Source organism: Mycteria americana, chromosome 26 (assembly GCF_035582795.1).
Source record: "Mycteria americana isolate JAX WOST 10 ecotype Jacksonville Zoo and Gardens chromosome 26, USCA_MyAme_1.0, whole genome shotgun sequence".
Taxonomy (NCBI): domain Eukaryota; kingdom Metazoa; phylum Chordata; class Aves; order Ciconiiformes; family Ciconiidae; genus Mycteria; species Mycteria americana.
In genome coordinates this window covers 1,964,192-1,978,925 of record NC_134390.1, presented here as the reverse complement: position 1 = coordinate 1,978,925, position 14,734 = coordinate 1,964,192, and the positions used below count along the sequence as shown (strand labels likewise).

The following is a 14,734-nucleotide window of genomic DNA, read 5'->3' as shown; positions in this document are numbered from 1 at the left end:
CTCGGCGGCCGCCTCGGCCTCGCGGGATGGCCGTCGCTCCCCCTGCGCCGGGGCTGCCGCCAGACTCTCCGCCCGCAGCAGCAGGTTGCAGCCGAGGAAGAAGACGGCGAAGGCGACGGTGAGGCAGAGCACCAGGACGACGGTGATTTGGGCGGCTTCGGCCACCCGCACGTCCCCCCAGGCGCTGGCCTGCGTGCTGGCGTTCATCTCCTCCTCCTCCTCCTCTTCCTCCCCGGAGCGGAGTGCGGGTGCGCGGGGCAGCGGTGGGTCAGCGACAGACGGGGAGGGTTTAAGTGATGTCAGGGACCGTCTTAGCCACCCGCACGGCCCCCCTCGCCCTGCTGAGAGGCCGGTGCCCCGCCGATGCTCCCCCCCGGGCGGGGGAAGCGGCTTTGCCCCCCCCTCGGTGCTGCGGAGGGGCGCAGAGTCCTGCATGGAAGCGGGATCGCCCCGTCCCCTCCCCTGGCTGCGCTTGGGGGGCAGCCCCACTCAGGGTATCGCTGCTGGGGGGTGGGCAGCACTGCCCCATCCCACTGCGGCCGGCGAGCCCCACGGCACGGGGACACGATGGGGTCCCCCAGCTCAGCCTCGGCGCCTGTTTCCCCCCCATGCCGTGGATGCCGGCCCCATCATCAGCCAGGAGGGGACGAGACTCCGTGTGAAAGAAGAAATACTTTATTTTTGCCCCAGAGGAGGCAGCGAGTTCATCTCCGGGCCCCACAGGGAAGCGGCTCAGTCCCAGGGACCAGGGTGCTGCCGGGGGACACACGCGCGGTGACGAGGGACCGGGCTGGTGCTGGCTGTGCCGCGCAGGGTGAGCTGGAGAGCGGCCGCAGGCAGGGCCGGACAGGGTTCGGACGCCATCCCCGCTCCGTGCCGACCCACAGCATCGCTCTGCCGGGCCACAAGCCCAGCGCTGAGCCGGTGCCGGTGCCGCACGTGCCGACCAGCAGCTCCCGCCTCGAGGACTCACCACCCCATAGCCAACCTGGGAGTCACCGAGCCGGTTCTCCGGGACCGGCGAGTGCCCCACAGCGCAAACCAAACCGGCAGCAACCCTCAGTTAAGGGCCAGGCCGAGTCCAGCTCCCTGCAGACGCTTTTTGGAGGCAGAGAGGAAGGATCCAAGCAGAGACGCTGTCCCAAAGAGCCAGGGGCTGTGCTGGAGAGGTGCCACCACGCGGGGTGAACCTGCCTCGGTGGCATCCGGCCCTACAGAGCCAGCGTGTCCTTGATGAGCCGGCGCATGGTGGTGGTGACCGAGGTGCCCAGGGAGTCCGTGATCTGGTAGGAGATCTTGTAGAGGTAGGGCTGCACGTCCTTCAGGCTGGTGTCAAAGACGTTGTCCACCTCCGACTGGGTGGGCATCTTGGGCAGGTACTCGTGGCGGTTCATCACCTCCACGATGTTGATGATCTTCTCGCAGAGCTTCTCGCCCACCTTCTCCCGGCAGATCTGCCGCTCCTGCTCGTTAGCCAGGTTCACCACGTTCACCTTGATGGTCCACAGCTCCCAGGGGATGCACTCATCCGAGAAAGGCCAGCGTGACTTCTTCTTCTGGTAGAACTCCAGGGAGATCTGCCCCATCCCATCGCTGCCCGAGTTGCGCAGCGCGTCCTGCCGAGAGAGCACGTGGCCCCGCTTAGGGGGGGCCAGGGACTGACCTTCCCCTCGCAGGCGAGGACACGGCACAGCCCGCGGGTTTTTAAGCTCCCGCTTTCAGCCCTGCCGGCTCCCCGTTGGGGCTCCTTACCTTGAACTCCCCGACAGCCTTGCGGAGGGCCCGGTCCAGCTCCTCGGAGGAGACGCGGACGTAGGCGAAGTCGATGAAATCACAGTCCACGTCCTGGGTGCCCACGGTGCCGATGGAGTAGGTGCCCTCCTTCTTGTAGTGGAACTTACCGGTGCTGCGGTGCAGCAGGACGGTGTGGAGCACCGCCAGCATGGCCTCCTCCACCTGCCGACCCTCCACCGACACCTCCAGCACCTCCGCGCGGCAGTTCATGGCGGGGGTGGCTCTGGGGGGGGCACGACGGTGGGTCCTGCGGGGAAAGAAGGGTGTTGGGAGAGGTTAGTTGTGCCCCTGCTTGGGCAAGAGCCCCTCACCAACCCCCTTTACCCACCCCCTGGGGACCCTGGTGTCCCAGTGTGTGTCGTCCCCCCCCACCCCACAGGGACCCAGACATCCCGGTCCGGGCCCCCGCCACCTCGCAGGGACCCAGGGGTCCCGCTCCAGGCCCCCCAATACCCCACAGGGACCCAGACATCCCGGTCCGGGCCTCCCCACACCCCACTCCCCCCTGGAGAGCCCCAGGCTGCCCCTCACCCCCGCGGTCCCGGCCCCCCTCACCCTCTCCCGGGGCCCCGGCCCCCCTCACCCCCGCGGTCCCGGCCCCCCTCGCCTCCTCCCGGGGCCCCGGCCCCCCTCACCCCCGCGGTCCCGGCCCCCTTCGTCTCCTCCCGGGGCCCCGGCCCCCCTCACCCCCGCGGTCCCGGCCCCCCTCGCCTCCTCCCGGGGCCCCGGCCCCTCTCACCCTCTCCCGGGGTCCCGGCCCCCCTCACCCCCGCGGCCCCGGCCCCCCTCACCCTCTCCCGGGATCCCGGCCCCCCTCACCCCCGCGGTCCCGGCTCCCCTCGCCCCCGCGGTCCCGGCCCCCCTCGCCCCCTCCCGGGGCCGCGGCCCCGCACTCACCGCCCGGGACCGACCATCTGACCGCGAGGAGGAGGGAAGTGGAGCAGTCCATCTGCGTAGATGGGGGGATCGGGACACACCATCTGCCGAAGTGGCAGCGCCTCCCGCCGTAGCAGCCGTGTTTCCTCACTCTACACCTCTTGTCGTTAACGCTGTGTCCCCCTCCATGTCGTTCCCCGCCGCGGTGCGCCCCGGGGGCGGAATCGCCGTCCCCACGCCGCGGCTCGGCTCCCTCCCCGCACCGCTGCCTGCTTGGTTGGTTCCGGGACGGGGCGCCACAGAGCTGCGCCTACCGCGGCACAGAGCGGCTCACTTCCTCGGGGCGCTCCCGAGCGCACAGCGCCCCCTGGGCTGGAGGCTCCGCGGCGGTACTGCAGCGGCTCTGGGGGTCCGGTGACCCCCGGTGACCCCCGGTGACCCCCGCAGTGCCACGGCCCAGGACGGGGGGGACACGGCAACAGGGGACAAGGAGAGAACAGGGGGACGTAGATGGGGACAGGGGACACAGGACATGGGCAGGGGCCATGGGGGCCACAAGGACATGGGGACACCAATATGGGGACATGGGGAAAGCGGGGACACGAGGACATTGGATCACAGGGACACGGGAGACACGGGGACATAAGGAAAGGGGCGACATGGGGACATATGGACACAAGGGAGATGGGGGGCAGGGGGACACAGGGACGGGGGATGGATGGACATGGGGACATGGGGGATGCAGGGACAGGGGGATGGATGGACACGGGGACATGGGGAACACAGGGACGGGGGATGGATGGACACGGGGACATGGGGGACACAGGGACCGGGGGATGGATGGACACGGGGACATGGAGGACATCAGGGACACAGGGACAGGGGGATGGGTGGACATGGGGACATGGGGGACATCAGGGACACAGGGACCGGGGGATGGATGGACATGGGGACATGGGGAACACAGGGACGGGGGATGGATGGACACGGGGGACACAGGGACCGGGGGATGGATGGACACGGGGACATGGAGGACATCAGGGACACAGGGACAGGGGGATGGGTGGACACGGGGACAAGGGGGACAGGGGCACATGGGAATGGATGGCCACGGGGACATGGGGGACACAGGGGCATGGGGACACGGGAATTTGGGGCACTGGCACCAGGCTGCCCACGCCGCTGCGGGGACACGTGTCCTGGGGTAAATAGCAGGGAGGACTGCGGCTGTGGCACGTCACCGGGCAGAGGGCCGGGCACACGCCGTGACACATGTGTCGGTGCCGTGCAGCCCCGGGGCAACCGGCATGGCCGGAGCCAGCCGCGGGGCTATTTTTACTTGGCCTTGCTGGCACCATCGTCCCCGTCCCTCCCGCAGCAGCCCCTGCCAAGGGGATGGGGGACAAGGACAGGGCTGGGGATGGGGACAAGGTGGGCAAAGGCCAGCCCTGGGCTGCGGGGAGGGGACAGGGACCCGCTGCCCTGCTATGACCCGGCCGGTGGCCTCGGGGCACCAGGGGCTGCCCTCCCCGGTGGCTTTGGGGTGCAGGTCGGCACCGTGACGGACGTTGGGACAGGAGCTGTGGCACGGCACGGCACGGCACGGCATTGCGCAGCACGGCCATTCCTGCCCCACGGCATGGACGCTCCCGCCCCACGGCACGGCGTGCCATGGCACGGCATTGCACGGCACGGCCATTCCTGCCCCATGGCACAGCGCGGCGTCTCCTGCCCCGCAGCCGGAGCAGAGCCGTGCCGCGCCGAGCTGTGCCATGTCCGTAGCCCACCCCGCGTCCCCCCGTCCCCGCTGCCCAGGCTCTCCCGGCCCCCCCGCAGACCGGCCGACCCCCCGGCCGCGGCCCCGCCGTGCGTCAGCGCTCCCCCCATGGCGGGGGCGGGTGGCGGGGGGGGGACAGAGGGACCCTTGTTGTGTGCCGCCGCGGGGCCCCCCCGGCCCAGCGCCTCAATGTGGCCCTTGTTCGGCACCGGCCCTCGGTGTCCCCATTAACATTTGCTCCGGGGCCAGCCCGTCCCCGGCCGGAGGAAGGGGACAAGCCAGGGGACCGCCCCAGCCCGGCGTCCCCCCGCCACGCGGCAGGACCCCCCCACCCTGTCCCCAGCCCCCTGCGACCCACGCTGGGCCAGGGACCCCAAATGCTGTCGCGCGTCGTCGTGTCCCCCCCCCCCCCCCCCCCCCGCCGGGGCTGGCCCTGCCCATGGCTGCGTCCCCAGGGAGGCGGGGAGGGGGGGACCCGGTCACGCTTCCCGGTTATTTTGGGGCGGATAAATCAGGCGGGTGACAGGTGCGGGGCCGCGGCAGCCACCGCCGCGGGGGTGAGTGACAGTTCAAGGGCAGCGGCGTGGGCAACGTGCGGCTCCGGCGCCCCGGCTGTCCCCGGCCCTGGAGCTCTGCCACCCCCCCTTCTATATCACGGTATATTAAATATAGATGATATTACTGGGGGGGGGGGGGGGGGGGGGACGGGGACGGGACACACGCACGAGAGAAACGGGCCCTTTCGGCAGCTCTCGCTGTACGTACAAGTTTATATACAGAAAATGGCCAAAAGAGAGGAAAAAAAAAAAAAAAAAAAAAGAAAAAAATATATAAAGGGGAGGGGGGGATGAGGGCGGGGGGGCTGGAGCCCCCTCCCCGCCCCACGCTCCCCAGTCTGTACAGGATCTGGCCGCTCGCTATTTACAACGGGGGCATTTTTACAGGGGAGAAGGGGAACGCCGCGCCGGCGACGCCCCACCCGGGGGGGGAAGGCACCGGGGCTGCCGTGCGTCTGCGCCCGGCGCCGTGAAGGCACGTGGGGAACCTGGGTGTCCCCGAGGGGACCCGGGCGTCCCTCGGGGGTGATCCAGGTGTCCCCGAGGGGGGGGGTCCCAGGCATCCCCGGGGGACGCGAGGCTGGCGGCAGCTCCCCGCCGGGGTCTCAGAAAGGCAGCGTGTCCATGAAGATCTTGTCGACGATGGGCGGCGGCGGCACCAGGTCCTCCAGCTTCAGGTAGAAGATGCGCTGGAGGCCCTGGGTGCAGAGGCTGCGCAGCTCGGGCAGTTTGCCCAGCAGCTTGGAGAGGCAGCCGGGGCGGCTCGGCTCGGCCCCCGCCGCTGCCACGTGGTCCTTCAGGCAGCCCACGATGCGGTTCTGCAGCTCCTCCACCCGCTTCGGCTCCTTCAGCCCGTGGCGGTCTAGGTGGGGGACACACACACACACACACACATGGAGGCGTGAGGCCAGGGTGACGGCCGCAGGGCGGGGAAGGGGACGGCGGCGGGGTGGGGAGCGGGGAGGGGGGCGTCTCACCTGTGATGATGACGAGGGCGGCGAGGCAGGAGAAGGAGGGGATGTCGACGCTCATGCGGTGCAGGCTCTGGGAGAACTCGAGGATGGCGTCGATCCACTCGCCGAAGCCCCGCACGCACTGCAGGCGGTGCAGCACCACCCCGTTGCAGAAGATGAGTTTCCCTTCCTCCGGCTTGGAGCTGCGGGCACAACCACGCGTCACCCCCCCGGCGCGGCCCCGGGCTCCCCGCCGCGCCGCGCCGTGCCGTGCCAAGGGCTCACCGGTACGCCAGGCGCAGGATGAAGAGCTCGAGGAAGGCCGACTCCAGCAGCAGGTCCTGGTCCTCCTTGGGCAGCTCGGCGAAGCCCTGGATCTTCTCAGCCCACTTGCGGATGACGTCCATGGAGCCGGTGAGCAGGTCGTAGAACTGCTGCACGTCCACCGAATCCTCCTTCTCGAACTGGCACGGGGCCGACTCCTGGAACTGCCGCGGGGACGGGGTCAGGATCCGGCCCTGGCGCAGCCCCGGCGAGGGCGCGGGGTGGTACCGGCCCTACCTTGGAGTAGTCGAGCTTGGTGGCGCTGGGGACGGAGTCGATGTGCGCCCGCACCAGGGAGGTGATGAGGCTGACGGGGGACGTGTCTGGGGGCTGCTTGGGCTTGGAGGGCAGCCGGCCCCGCCGCCCCTTCAGGCTGTCGGTCCGGACCACTGCGGCGAGGGACATGCAATGAGCGCGTCCGTCCTCAGCGCAGCCAGGCGGGCTGCGGAGCGGGGCCCCCCCGCTCCTGCCGGGACCCCCCACCTCAGGACGGGACCCTGGTACCTTCTTTGACCATGCCGACGGCCAGGCACTTCTGGAAGCGGCAGAACTGGCAGCGGTTTCTCCGCCGCTTGTCCACGGGGCAGTCCTTGTTGGCCAGGCAGATGTACTTGGCGTTCTTCTGCACCGTGCGCTGCGGGCGGGGAAGGAGCGGCCCAAGCTCAGCCCGGGGCGCCGAGCCGCCGAACAAAAGCCCTTCTGTCCTCCCCTGCCTCCCGCTCCAGCCCGGCATCCGGCTCCGCATCCGCGGGGAGGGCTCCCGGGGCCACGCTCCCTGCCCTGCCCCTCCCCAGGGTGACCCGCAGCATCCTCCCGCTGCTGCAAAGCATTGTGGGAATATCCCGGCAGCAGCTCTTGGGGGTCGGGGGGGGTCCCCTTACCTTGAAGAAGCCCTTGCAGCCCTCGCAGGTGCGCACGCCGTAGTGCTGGCAGGAGGCGTTGTCCCCGCAGACGGCGCAGCGGCCCTCGCCCGCCCCGGGGCTGCGTGCCTTGGTGGGGGCCAGCGCCGGCCCCTCCAGCAGCGGCGAGGCGGGGGCCAGGGGCAGCCCGGCAAAGCCCCCGGGGGAGCCCTGGGCCAGGGCGAAGGCGTCCGTGTCCAGCAGCCGTGGGTCCAGGCGGGGCGAGGGGCCCGGTTGCCCCTTCAGGGTCCCGGGGGACCCGGCGGGGCTGGGTGCCGGGGGGCTGAAGGCGAAGAAGGGGGGCTGCGACCCACCGCCCTTGGCCGGCTCAGCCCAGGGCCGCCCGCCCTCATAGTTCGGCGGGGGCGAGTACGCCCCGAAGGAGCCCTCCCAGCCCGGAGCCTGGGGCGGCTGGAAGCTCGGCGTGGCGGGCGAGGGGATGGAGCAGGGGCTGCCGTAACAGTCTGAGCCGCTGGAGGAGAGGGTCTCATCCGGCTGCCCGCCGAAAGCGCCGGGGTAGCAGCCGTACACCTGGAAGTCCTCCAGCTTGAAGGCGGTGGCGGCGGCGGGCTGGCTGCCGGCCGGCAGCTGGTAGAGGAAGGCGTCGAACTCACCGGCGTAGCCCTCCATGAAGGTGCTGAAGCTGGGCAGGGCGGGGGCCGCCGCCAGGTCCGCTCCGGCCACCTCCATGGGGAAGCGGCCGCCCTCGGGGCTGAGCAGCTCGGCCGGGCAGCGCTCGCAGGGGCCGGTGCCCACCGTGCCGTACTGTGCCTGGATGCAGGGCATCTCTGTGGGGAGAGCAAGGCGTCAGCGGGGACCCCACCGCCGCGCCCGCCCCCCGCGGCCCCTCCGTCCCGGGTGGAGGATGGAGACGGGGCGAGAACCCCGGGGGCTTCCCCGGGATCCCCCTCGTAGGCGGCCAGGGCCGGAGCCGGACCCCGGGAGCCGCTGGTTGCCCGGTGGCGGCCGCTGCCGTCCCCGGGAAAGGTCACGCCACAGCCAATGGGCGCAAAGGACATTGCCCAAAATGCTGGCTTAGCAAAGCCGCCGAAAGGGAAGGAGGGAGGAATGCGGCCAGCGGATTCCCGAGCCCCGGGCTGGCCGGGGGAAGACAGAGCGGGGGCTGAACCAGGGGTCGAGGGGCCCACTCCCCCCCCCACCCGTTGCGGAGCCTTTCGGAAAAGCGAACGCAGCCAGACCCACCGGCTGCAGGGGGGGAGAGGAGCCCACCCCCCCGTCCCTGCAGCCCCCCGGCACTACGGCACGGATCCGGCCCCGCGAAAGACATAAGAGGAGTCCCGGGTCCAGCTGAAAGCCAAGCCAGGAGTGACCCCAATGGCAAGACGATAATGTAATTCATCTTGCAGACCTTTAAAGGTCACGCCGCGCCTGGCCCCCGGCCGCCGCAGCCCCGGCACGGCACCGCTGCCAGCTCACCCACCGGCCCCTGGCTTCCCCCAGCCAAGTCCGGGCGGCTTTTGCCGGCGCCCAGAAAGCCGATACCTGCCCGGGGAGCTGGGTTTAAAAATACCCAGCGTGGGTCCAGCCCTGGCACCCACGGGGTGGCACCGGCCCCCGGCCCACTCCCGGTGCCCCAGTGGGGTTTGCGCCCGCCTGCCGGGGGCCAGGGCTGTGCCGGGCTCAGACGGGGGGTTCAGAGGGGCCAGTGGCTCCCCGGCTGCCTCCCGTCCCCACACACGGCCAGGGGGCACGAGGCTGTGCCAGGGACGTGGCAGCGGGGGACGCCGGCTCTGCCGGTGGCAGCTTTCCTCGCCTGCATGCAAATCCTGGCTGCGAATCGCCGGCCGGGCCATGCAAAGCCTCGATCCTTCCTGCGGTCCCGGCACGGGGTTTGCCTGGCAGCAGCGGGCAGCGCCCGGCGTGGTCGCCGCTTCCTTATTCAAATGCTTTTGCCCTCACCCGCTCGCTGGCGGCGTTTGGGGTCCCCCCCTGCCACGAACCCCCCCGGGGGACCGGGCACAAATTCCCGCAGCGGCCCCCGCGCTGCCCACGGCTCGGGCAGTAATTGCAGATTCCTCGTTTGGGAGCGCAGGCAGCTGCCCGTGCCCAGGCCTGGAGGCCGCCGGTGGCAGCCCCTGGCACCGGGCCCTGGGCCGCGGGCGGGCGAGAGCAGCCGGCAGTGCCGGGGGGGTAACGCTGCCCACCTCCTGCCGGCACCTGCTGCCTCGCCCCGCCAAAACGCGGCCGCCGCCGGGCCTGGGTGGGCAGCGGGGGGCTTGCCTGCGCGGTGCTGCCCGCATGGCAGTGCCCCGCTGCTGCCCGCGCTGCCGTGTCCCCGCTGCTGCCCGCACGCTCCTGCCTGCACGGCAACGCTCACGGTGCTGCCCGCACGCTCCTGCCTGCACGGTGCCGCCTGCTCCGACGCCGCGGCCGCTCTGCTCGGGGCTCCCGGGGCGATGCCCGGTTTGGGGGCGGGGGGCTCTGCCCCCCCACAGCCCCCGGGGCCGGGGCTCTCCCTGGCTGCAGCTGGACCCGGCGGAGGGTCCCGGGACCGGGGACCAGCCCGGCTCCGGCCCCGTAGCCCGGCACGGCTGGGGGCAGCCCCGAGAAACGGCTCCCGGTCCCGCACGGCTCCTCCCGGAGCCCGGCGTCGGGCTCTCCCCGCGACCCCCAGGACCGGGACCCCTCGCTCTGCCGGCCCCCGCCCGGTGCGCCTCCCCCGCGGGTCCCCCCGGTGCCACCGGGTACCCCCGAGGGCCAGCCCCGCACGGCGCACACCACCCGGTCCCTTCCACCGGGACTCCCGACTCTCCCCGGTGCCACCGGGACGCCCGACCCCATGCACTTTGCAGGACGCCCATCGCCCCCGGTGCTACCGGGACACTCGATCCGGTTCTCCCCGGTGCCACCCGGGACACTCGATCCGGCTCCCCCCCCGGTGCCACCCGGGACACGCGATCCGGTTCTCCCCCCGGTGCCACTCGGGACACCCGATCCGGCTCCCCCCCGGTGCCACCCGGGACACCCGATCCGGTTCTCCCCGGTACCACCCGCGACACCCGACACCATGCACTTTTGCAGGACGCCCGCCGCGACTCGCCTCCGGTACCACCGGCACACCCGACCCGCTTCTCCCCGGTACCACCGGGACACCCACCCCACCCGGCCGTCCCACGGGTGCCAGCCGGGACACCCGACCCCGTGCACCTCCCGGTGCGCGCACCCCCCCGTCCCCGCTGCCCCCGGGACATCCCGCCCCCGGTGCCCCCCGCCCGGTGCCCGGTCCCCGCAGCCGCCCGTACCCGGGTGCCGGCGCGGCGGCGCTCCGGTTCCCGCTCCCGCTCCCGCCGCTGCGCGGGCTCCGCCGGGCTCCGGCCCCGCCACTACTTTCTCTTAAGCGCTCGGTGACGCGCGGGGCGGCGCGCGGGCCCGTGACGCACGGCGGCGCCGTAGAAGGCGCGGGGGGGGGCGGTTCCGGCGGGGGCGCGGCCGTGACGCACGCGGGGTTCCATTGACGCAACCGCGGCGCCCGCGCTAAAAATACCCGCGCGGCCCCGGCTAAAAATAGCGCGGGCGCCCCCCGCCCCCCCCTCCCGGGGCTCCCGGGGCCGCCGGCGGGGGGGGGGGGGTGTGGAGGAGGAGGGGAGGGAGGCCCCGGTGTCGGCACCGGGACGAGCGGCGAGCCGGGACGGGCAGGGGCGGCAGCAGGGCCCGGGGCCCCCCCGGGGCCGGTGCGCCACCGGTGTCCGCATCCTCGGTGCCCCTTCGGTGCTGCTGTCTCCGGTGCCCCACCGGTACCGGTATCCCCGGTGCCCCCTCGTTGCTGGTACCCCGGTGCTGGCATCCTCCATCCCCGGTGCCCCCTTGGTGCCGGTATCCCCGGTGCCCGCATCCTCAGTGCCCCTTCGGTGCTGCTGTCTCCGGTGCCCCACCGGTACCGGTATCCCCGGTGCCCGTATCCCCGGCGCCCCCTCGCTGCTGGTGCCCCGGTGCTGGCATCCTCCATCACCATTGCCCCACCGGTGCCGGTATCCTCGGTGCCGGTATCCCCGGTGCCCCCTCGCTGCTGGTGCCCCGGTGCTGGCATCCTCCATCACCATTGCCCCACCGGTGCCGGTATCTCCGGTGCCGTTATCCCCAGTGTCCCCACCCCCGGTGCCCCCATCCCCGGTGCCCCCTCGGTGCCGCCATCCCCGGTGCCGCTATCCCCGGTGCCGCTATCCCCAGTGTCCCCACCCCCCGGTGCCCCCATCCCCGGTGCCCCCTCGGTGCCGCCATCCCCGGTGCCGGTATCGCCGGTGCCGCTATCCCCAGTGTCCCCACCCCCCGGTGCCCCCATCCCCGGTGCCCCCTCGGTGCCGCCATCCCCGGTGCCGGTATCCCCGGTGCCGCTACGCCCAGTGTTCATCTGAGCCGGTTATCTTCGGTGCTCAGCGTCCCCGCTGCCGGTACCCCCGGTCTCCTCCCGCTCGGTGCGGCTCGGGGAGGCTGATCCCGGGAAGGGGGGACGGGGGGGGGGTCCCGCCGGGGGGCTGCCACCCCCAGGCCCGGCGGTCGCCGGGCCTGGGGGTGGCAGCCCCCCGGCGGGACCCCCGTCCCCGTCCCCGCCCGGTCCCCGCGGGGAGACCCTGGCCGGGGCGATGGAAAGAGCGGCGGCTGCTGGCGGGCGCCCAGCGCCGGGAACACCGCCCGCGGGCTGGAAAGATGAGCTCAGCCCGTGCGGGGCCGGGCCGGGCCGGCGGGAGGGCGAGAGACGTGCGGGGAGGGACCCGGTATCCCCCCTCCGGTACCCTCCGGTACCCGCTGCCGGGGGCGAACAGGAGGTCTTGGGGGACCCGGCCCGCCGTGCCCGGTCGTCCCCCCGACCCCCGGTTGGCAGTCCCGTTAGTGTTACCCCCGTTAGTGTCACCCCCGTTAGTGCTACCCCCCGTTAGTGCCACCCCCCGTTAGTGCCACCCCCGTTAGTGTCACCCCCGTTAGTGTCACCCCAGCAATGCCCCCCGCAGAGGCAGAGCCCCCCCCCCCGCCCCCCCGCACCGAGCGGAGCAGCCCTCGGGCCGGTGCCGCCGTGCCCCGGGTCTCCGTGCCGGGGGGGGTGCGTGTCGGGCACCCGCCCATCCCCGCGGCGTCGGGGCGGCACGGCGGGGACCGGGCCCAGGGAGAAGCTGCCGGGACCCCCGGCGCCGGGACTCTGCCCGGCTTCACGGGACCCCCCCCCGGCCCCGCGAGGAGCAGCGAGGGGGGAAGCCCGGTACTGGAGGGGACCGGCGGACGGGGGGGAGCGGCCCCGGGAGCCCGGGGGGGCTCGGGGGTACCGGGGCTGACGGCCCGGGGCCGGGCGCCGCCGCCGCCTCCTCCCGCCGCCCGTTACCTCGCTCCGGCCCCGGCCCCCGCCGCCGCGCGGCCCCGCGCGCCGCCCGTCCCAGGCGGGGGCCCCGTGACGTCACACCTGGCCGCTGACGTCCCCGGAATCCCGCGGCATCACCGGGGGCCGCCCCCGCGGGCATCCCCCGGGCTCGGCCGGGGCCTGCCGGGGTCCCCGCGCCCCGCGAGCGGCGCGGCCGGTACCGGGGCTCGGCCCGGGGCTGCAGCCGGTGCGAACCGGGGGGCACAGCCGGCGCTACAGCCGGTGCCGACCCCGTGCTGGGCTGGGGCAGCAGCCGGTGCGAACCGGGGGGCGCAGCCGGTGCCAGCCCGGGGGTACGGCCAGGAACCCCCCCGGGGCAGGGTCAGACCGGGGGTCCTGGAGCTGTCGAGGGTCCAGGAGCCATTGGGGGGGGCCCGGAGCCACCGGGGTGGCAGAGCGTGGCCGGCCACCGTCCCCTCGCACCCCTCACTCGGCGGCCGAGCCGGTGACGGCACTGCCGGCGGCAGGAGGGTGATGCCGGCAGCCCCCGCACCCGGGATTAGCTGTACCCCGGGAGAGGCCGCGGGGCCCCGCCGGCTCCGGGGGAGGAAACCCGAGCCCGGTCACCCCGGCAAGGCCACCGGGGTGTGCGGGGGAAGCCCCGGCTCCCACCGGCCCAGGGGTGCCAGATCCGCCCCAACGCCCCAGTGAGGCTGAGGGGACATGGTGGCCACCAGCCGGCCCTTCCCGCTGCCCCCAGGACCCGTGTGGCTGGGCTTGGGTGGGCATCAGGGGATTGCAGGGTGCCCACAGGTCGGGTGGGTGTCGGGGGATTGCAGGGTGCCCACGGGCCGGGCGGCGGTTGCAGGGTGCCCCCACTTTGGGTGGGTGTCGGGGGATTGCAGGGTGCCCACGGGCCGGGCGGCGGTTGCAGGGTGCCCACGGCCGGTGCTGGCTCCCTGCCCCGGGCCTATATTTGTCGGTAATGACAGGCTGCTCCGGGGCGTTCCCAGGCCGTACCCCGCAGCCTCGGCCCCACCGGCACTGCCCGGCTCAGCCGGTGCCACGCGTGACCCCGGTGTCCAGCCGGCGCCTGCCCAGCTCCGGGCACACGCAAGCCCCAGCTCAGGGCTAAAAAAAGCTCCGCGTGGGGTGGCAGCTGCCGCGGGGGGGTCCCGTGATGGCCGTGACAGGGACGGGGTGCCCCGACCCTGGCAGCGTGCGGGCGGGTGCCGCGAGCGTGGCCCCGTCAGCCGGACCATAAATGTCCAAGCACGGAGCCGTCCTGGAACGGGGACGAGGCAGGCGAGCGGCGGGGAGCCGGCCGGACCCCACGCACGCCCCCGCGGCCCTGCCCCACGCACACGTGCAGGCACGCGGCACACGGGTGCGCACGCAGCCCCGCAGCACACGCACGCGTAGCCCTGCAGCGCACGCGTGCGCACCCCGCTGCAGCCCGGCGCAGCCCCCCACGCCCCCGGGGTCTCATCCCCAAAATCTCCTGCAGACCCCCCTAGGGTCTCGGGGGGCCGAGCCGTGGGCCGGAGCCCCACGGCCCAGCTGTGGGGTGCGGGAGCTCAGAGCTGGGGCTCCCCAAACATGTAATGGCCCAGCCAAGGAGGGGAAACTGAGGCACGGAGCCTGTGGCAGACGGCCGGGGGCTCTCGGTGCTTGCACAGAGCGCTCGTGCGAGGCCCCCCTCGTGCAAGGCCCCCCCCCCCGCACCCATGGGTGCTCGTCGCAGCAGCTGGGGGGGGGTCTGCGTCCCCTGAGGCCTCTGGATGCTGCTTGGGTGGGCCTGGGGGGCAGTGGGGCAGGGAGCTGGGGGGGGACCCCAGTGCCCGTCCCGCTCCCCGCGGGCACCCCGGCCCCCGCAGCCGGAAGGGCTCGGGTGGGACCGGCTTCCCGCCGGCTGCCGGAGGAAACGGGGCAGGAAGGGCCTGGCCGGGGCCCCGCAGTGCCGGGACACGGCCCACGGCACCGGGGGCTGCGGGGGGGGGGGCAGAGGGGGTCCCCGGGAGCACACGCAGGGTCCGAGGTGACGTTCGTCACCCCAAGGCCTTCCTGCCCGCAGCCCGGCCGGCCAGCGGGGGGGCAAAGGGGGCAGCAGGGGGGCCGAGGGGGGCTGCAGCCCGGTGGGCTCCCCTGGGGCCACGTCCCCCGCCCCAGCCAGCCCGTCCCCATCCCCGCGGGGCTCCGTCCCCCCCAGTCACAATCACACACCGCTGCAAAAAGTCTCTGTATTG

General features: G+C 73.2%; 2 protein-coding genes across 2 annotated transcripts; both read right to left on the bottom strand.

Moving 5' to 3' along the window:
* Positions 1–653: 653 nt before the first annotated feature.
* ATG101 (autophagy related 101) lies at positions 654–2,848 on the bottom strand. Its single transcript, XM_075525568.1, has 3 exons — positions 2,692–2,848; positions 1,753–2,041; positions 654–1,616 (listed from the first exon to the last, which is right to left on the bottom strand). The coding sequence occupies exons 1-3, from the start codon at positions 2,772–2,774 to the stop codon at positions 1,212–1,214; spliced, it is 777 nt and encodes a 258-aa protein (XP_075381683.1). The 5' UTR covers positions 2,775–2,848; the 3' UTR covers positions 654–1,211.
* Positions 2,849–5,214: 2,366 nt separating this feature from the next.
* NR4A1 (nuclear receptor subfamily 4 group A member 1) lies at positions 5,215–7,968 on the bottom strand. The gene is made up of 6 exons (XM_075525627.1): positions 7,163–7,968; positions 6,786–6,915; positions 6,519–6,670; positions 6,243–6,445; positions 5,982–6,160; positions 5,215–5,866 (listed from the first exon to the last, which is right to left on the bottom strand). Exons 1-6 carry the CDS (start codon positions 7,964–7,966, stop codon positions 5,610–5,612), a joined length of 1,725 nt encoding a protein of 574 aa, XP_075381742.1. The 5' UTR covers positions 7,967–7,968; the 3' UTR covers positions 5,215–5,609.
* Between the last annotated feature and the right edge of the window lie 6,766 nt (positions 7,969–14,734).

Coding starts and splice junctions, on each gene's coding strand:
- ATG101 (XM_075525568.1), bottom strand. CDS start 2,774: ATGGTGTGTCCCGATCCCCCCATCTACGCAGATGGACTGCTCCACTTC. Junction 2,042..2,691: donor CAGATGGTCGGTCCCGGGCG/GTGAGTGCGGGG, acceptor CTTTCCCCGCAG/GACCCACCGTCGTGCCCCCC. Junction 1,617..1,752: donor AGGCTGTCGGGGAGTTCAAG/GTAAGGAGCCCC, acceptor CTCTCTCGGCAG/GACGCGCTGCGCAACTCGGG.
- NR4A1 (XM_075525627.1), bottom strand. CDS start 7,966: ATGCCCTGCATCCAGGCACAGTACGGCACGGTGGGCACCGGCCCCTGC. Junction 6,671..6,785: donor CGTCGGCATGGTCAAAGAAG/GTACCAGGGTCC, acceptor CCCTCGCCGCAG/TGGTCCGGACCGACAGCCTG. Junction 6,446..6,518: donor CCAAGCTCGACTACTCCAAG/GTAGGGCCGGTA, acceptor TCCCCGCGGCAG/TTCCAGGAGTCGGCCCCGTG.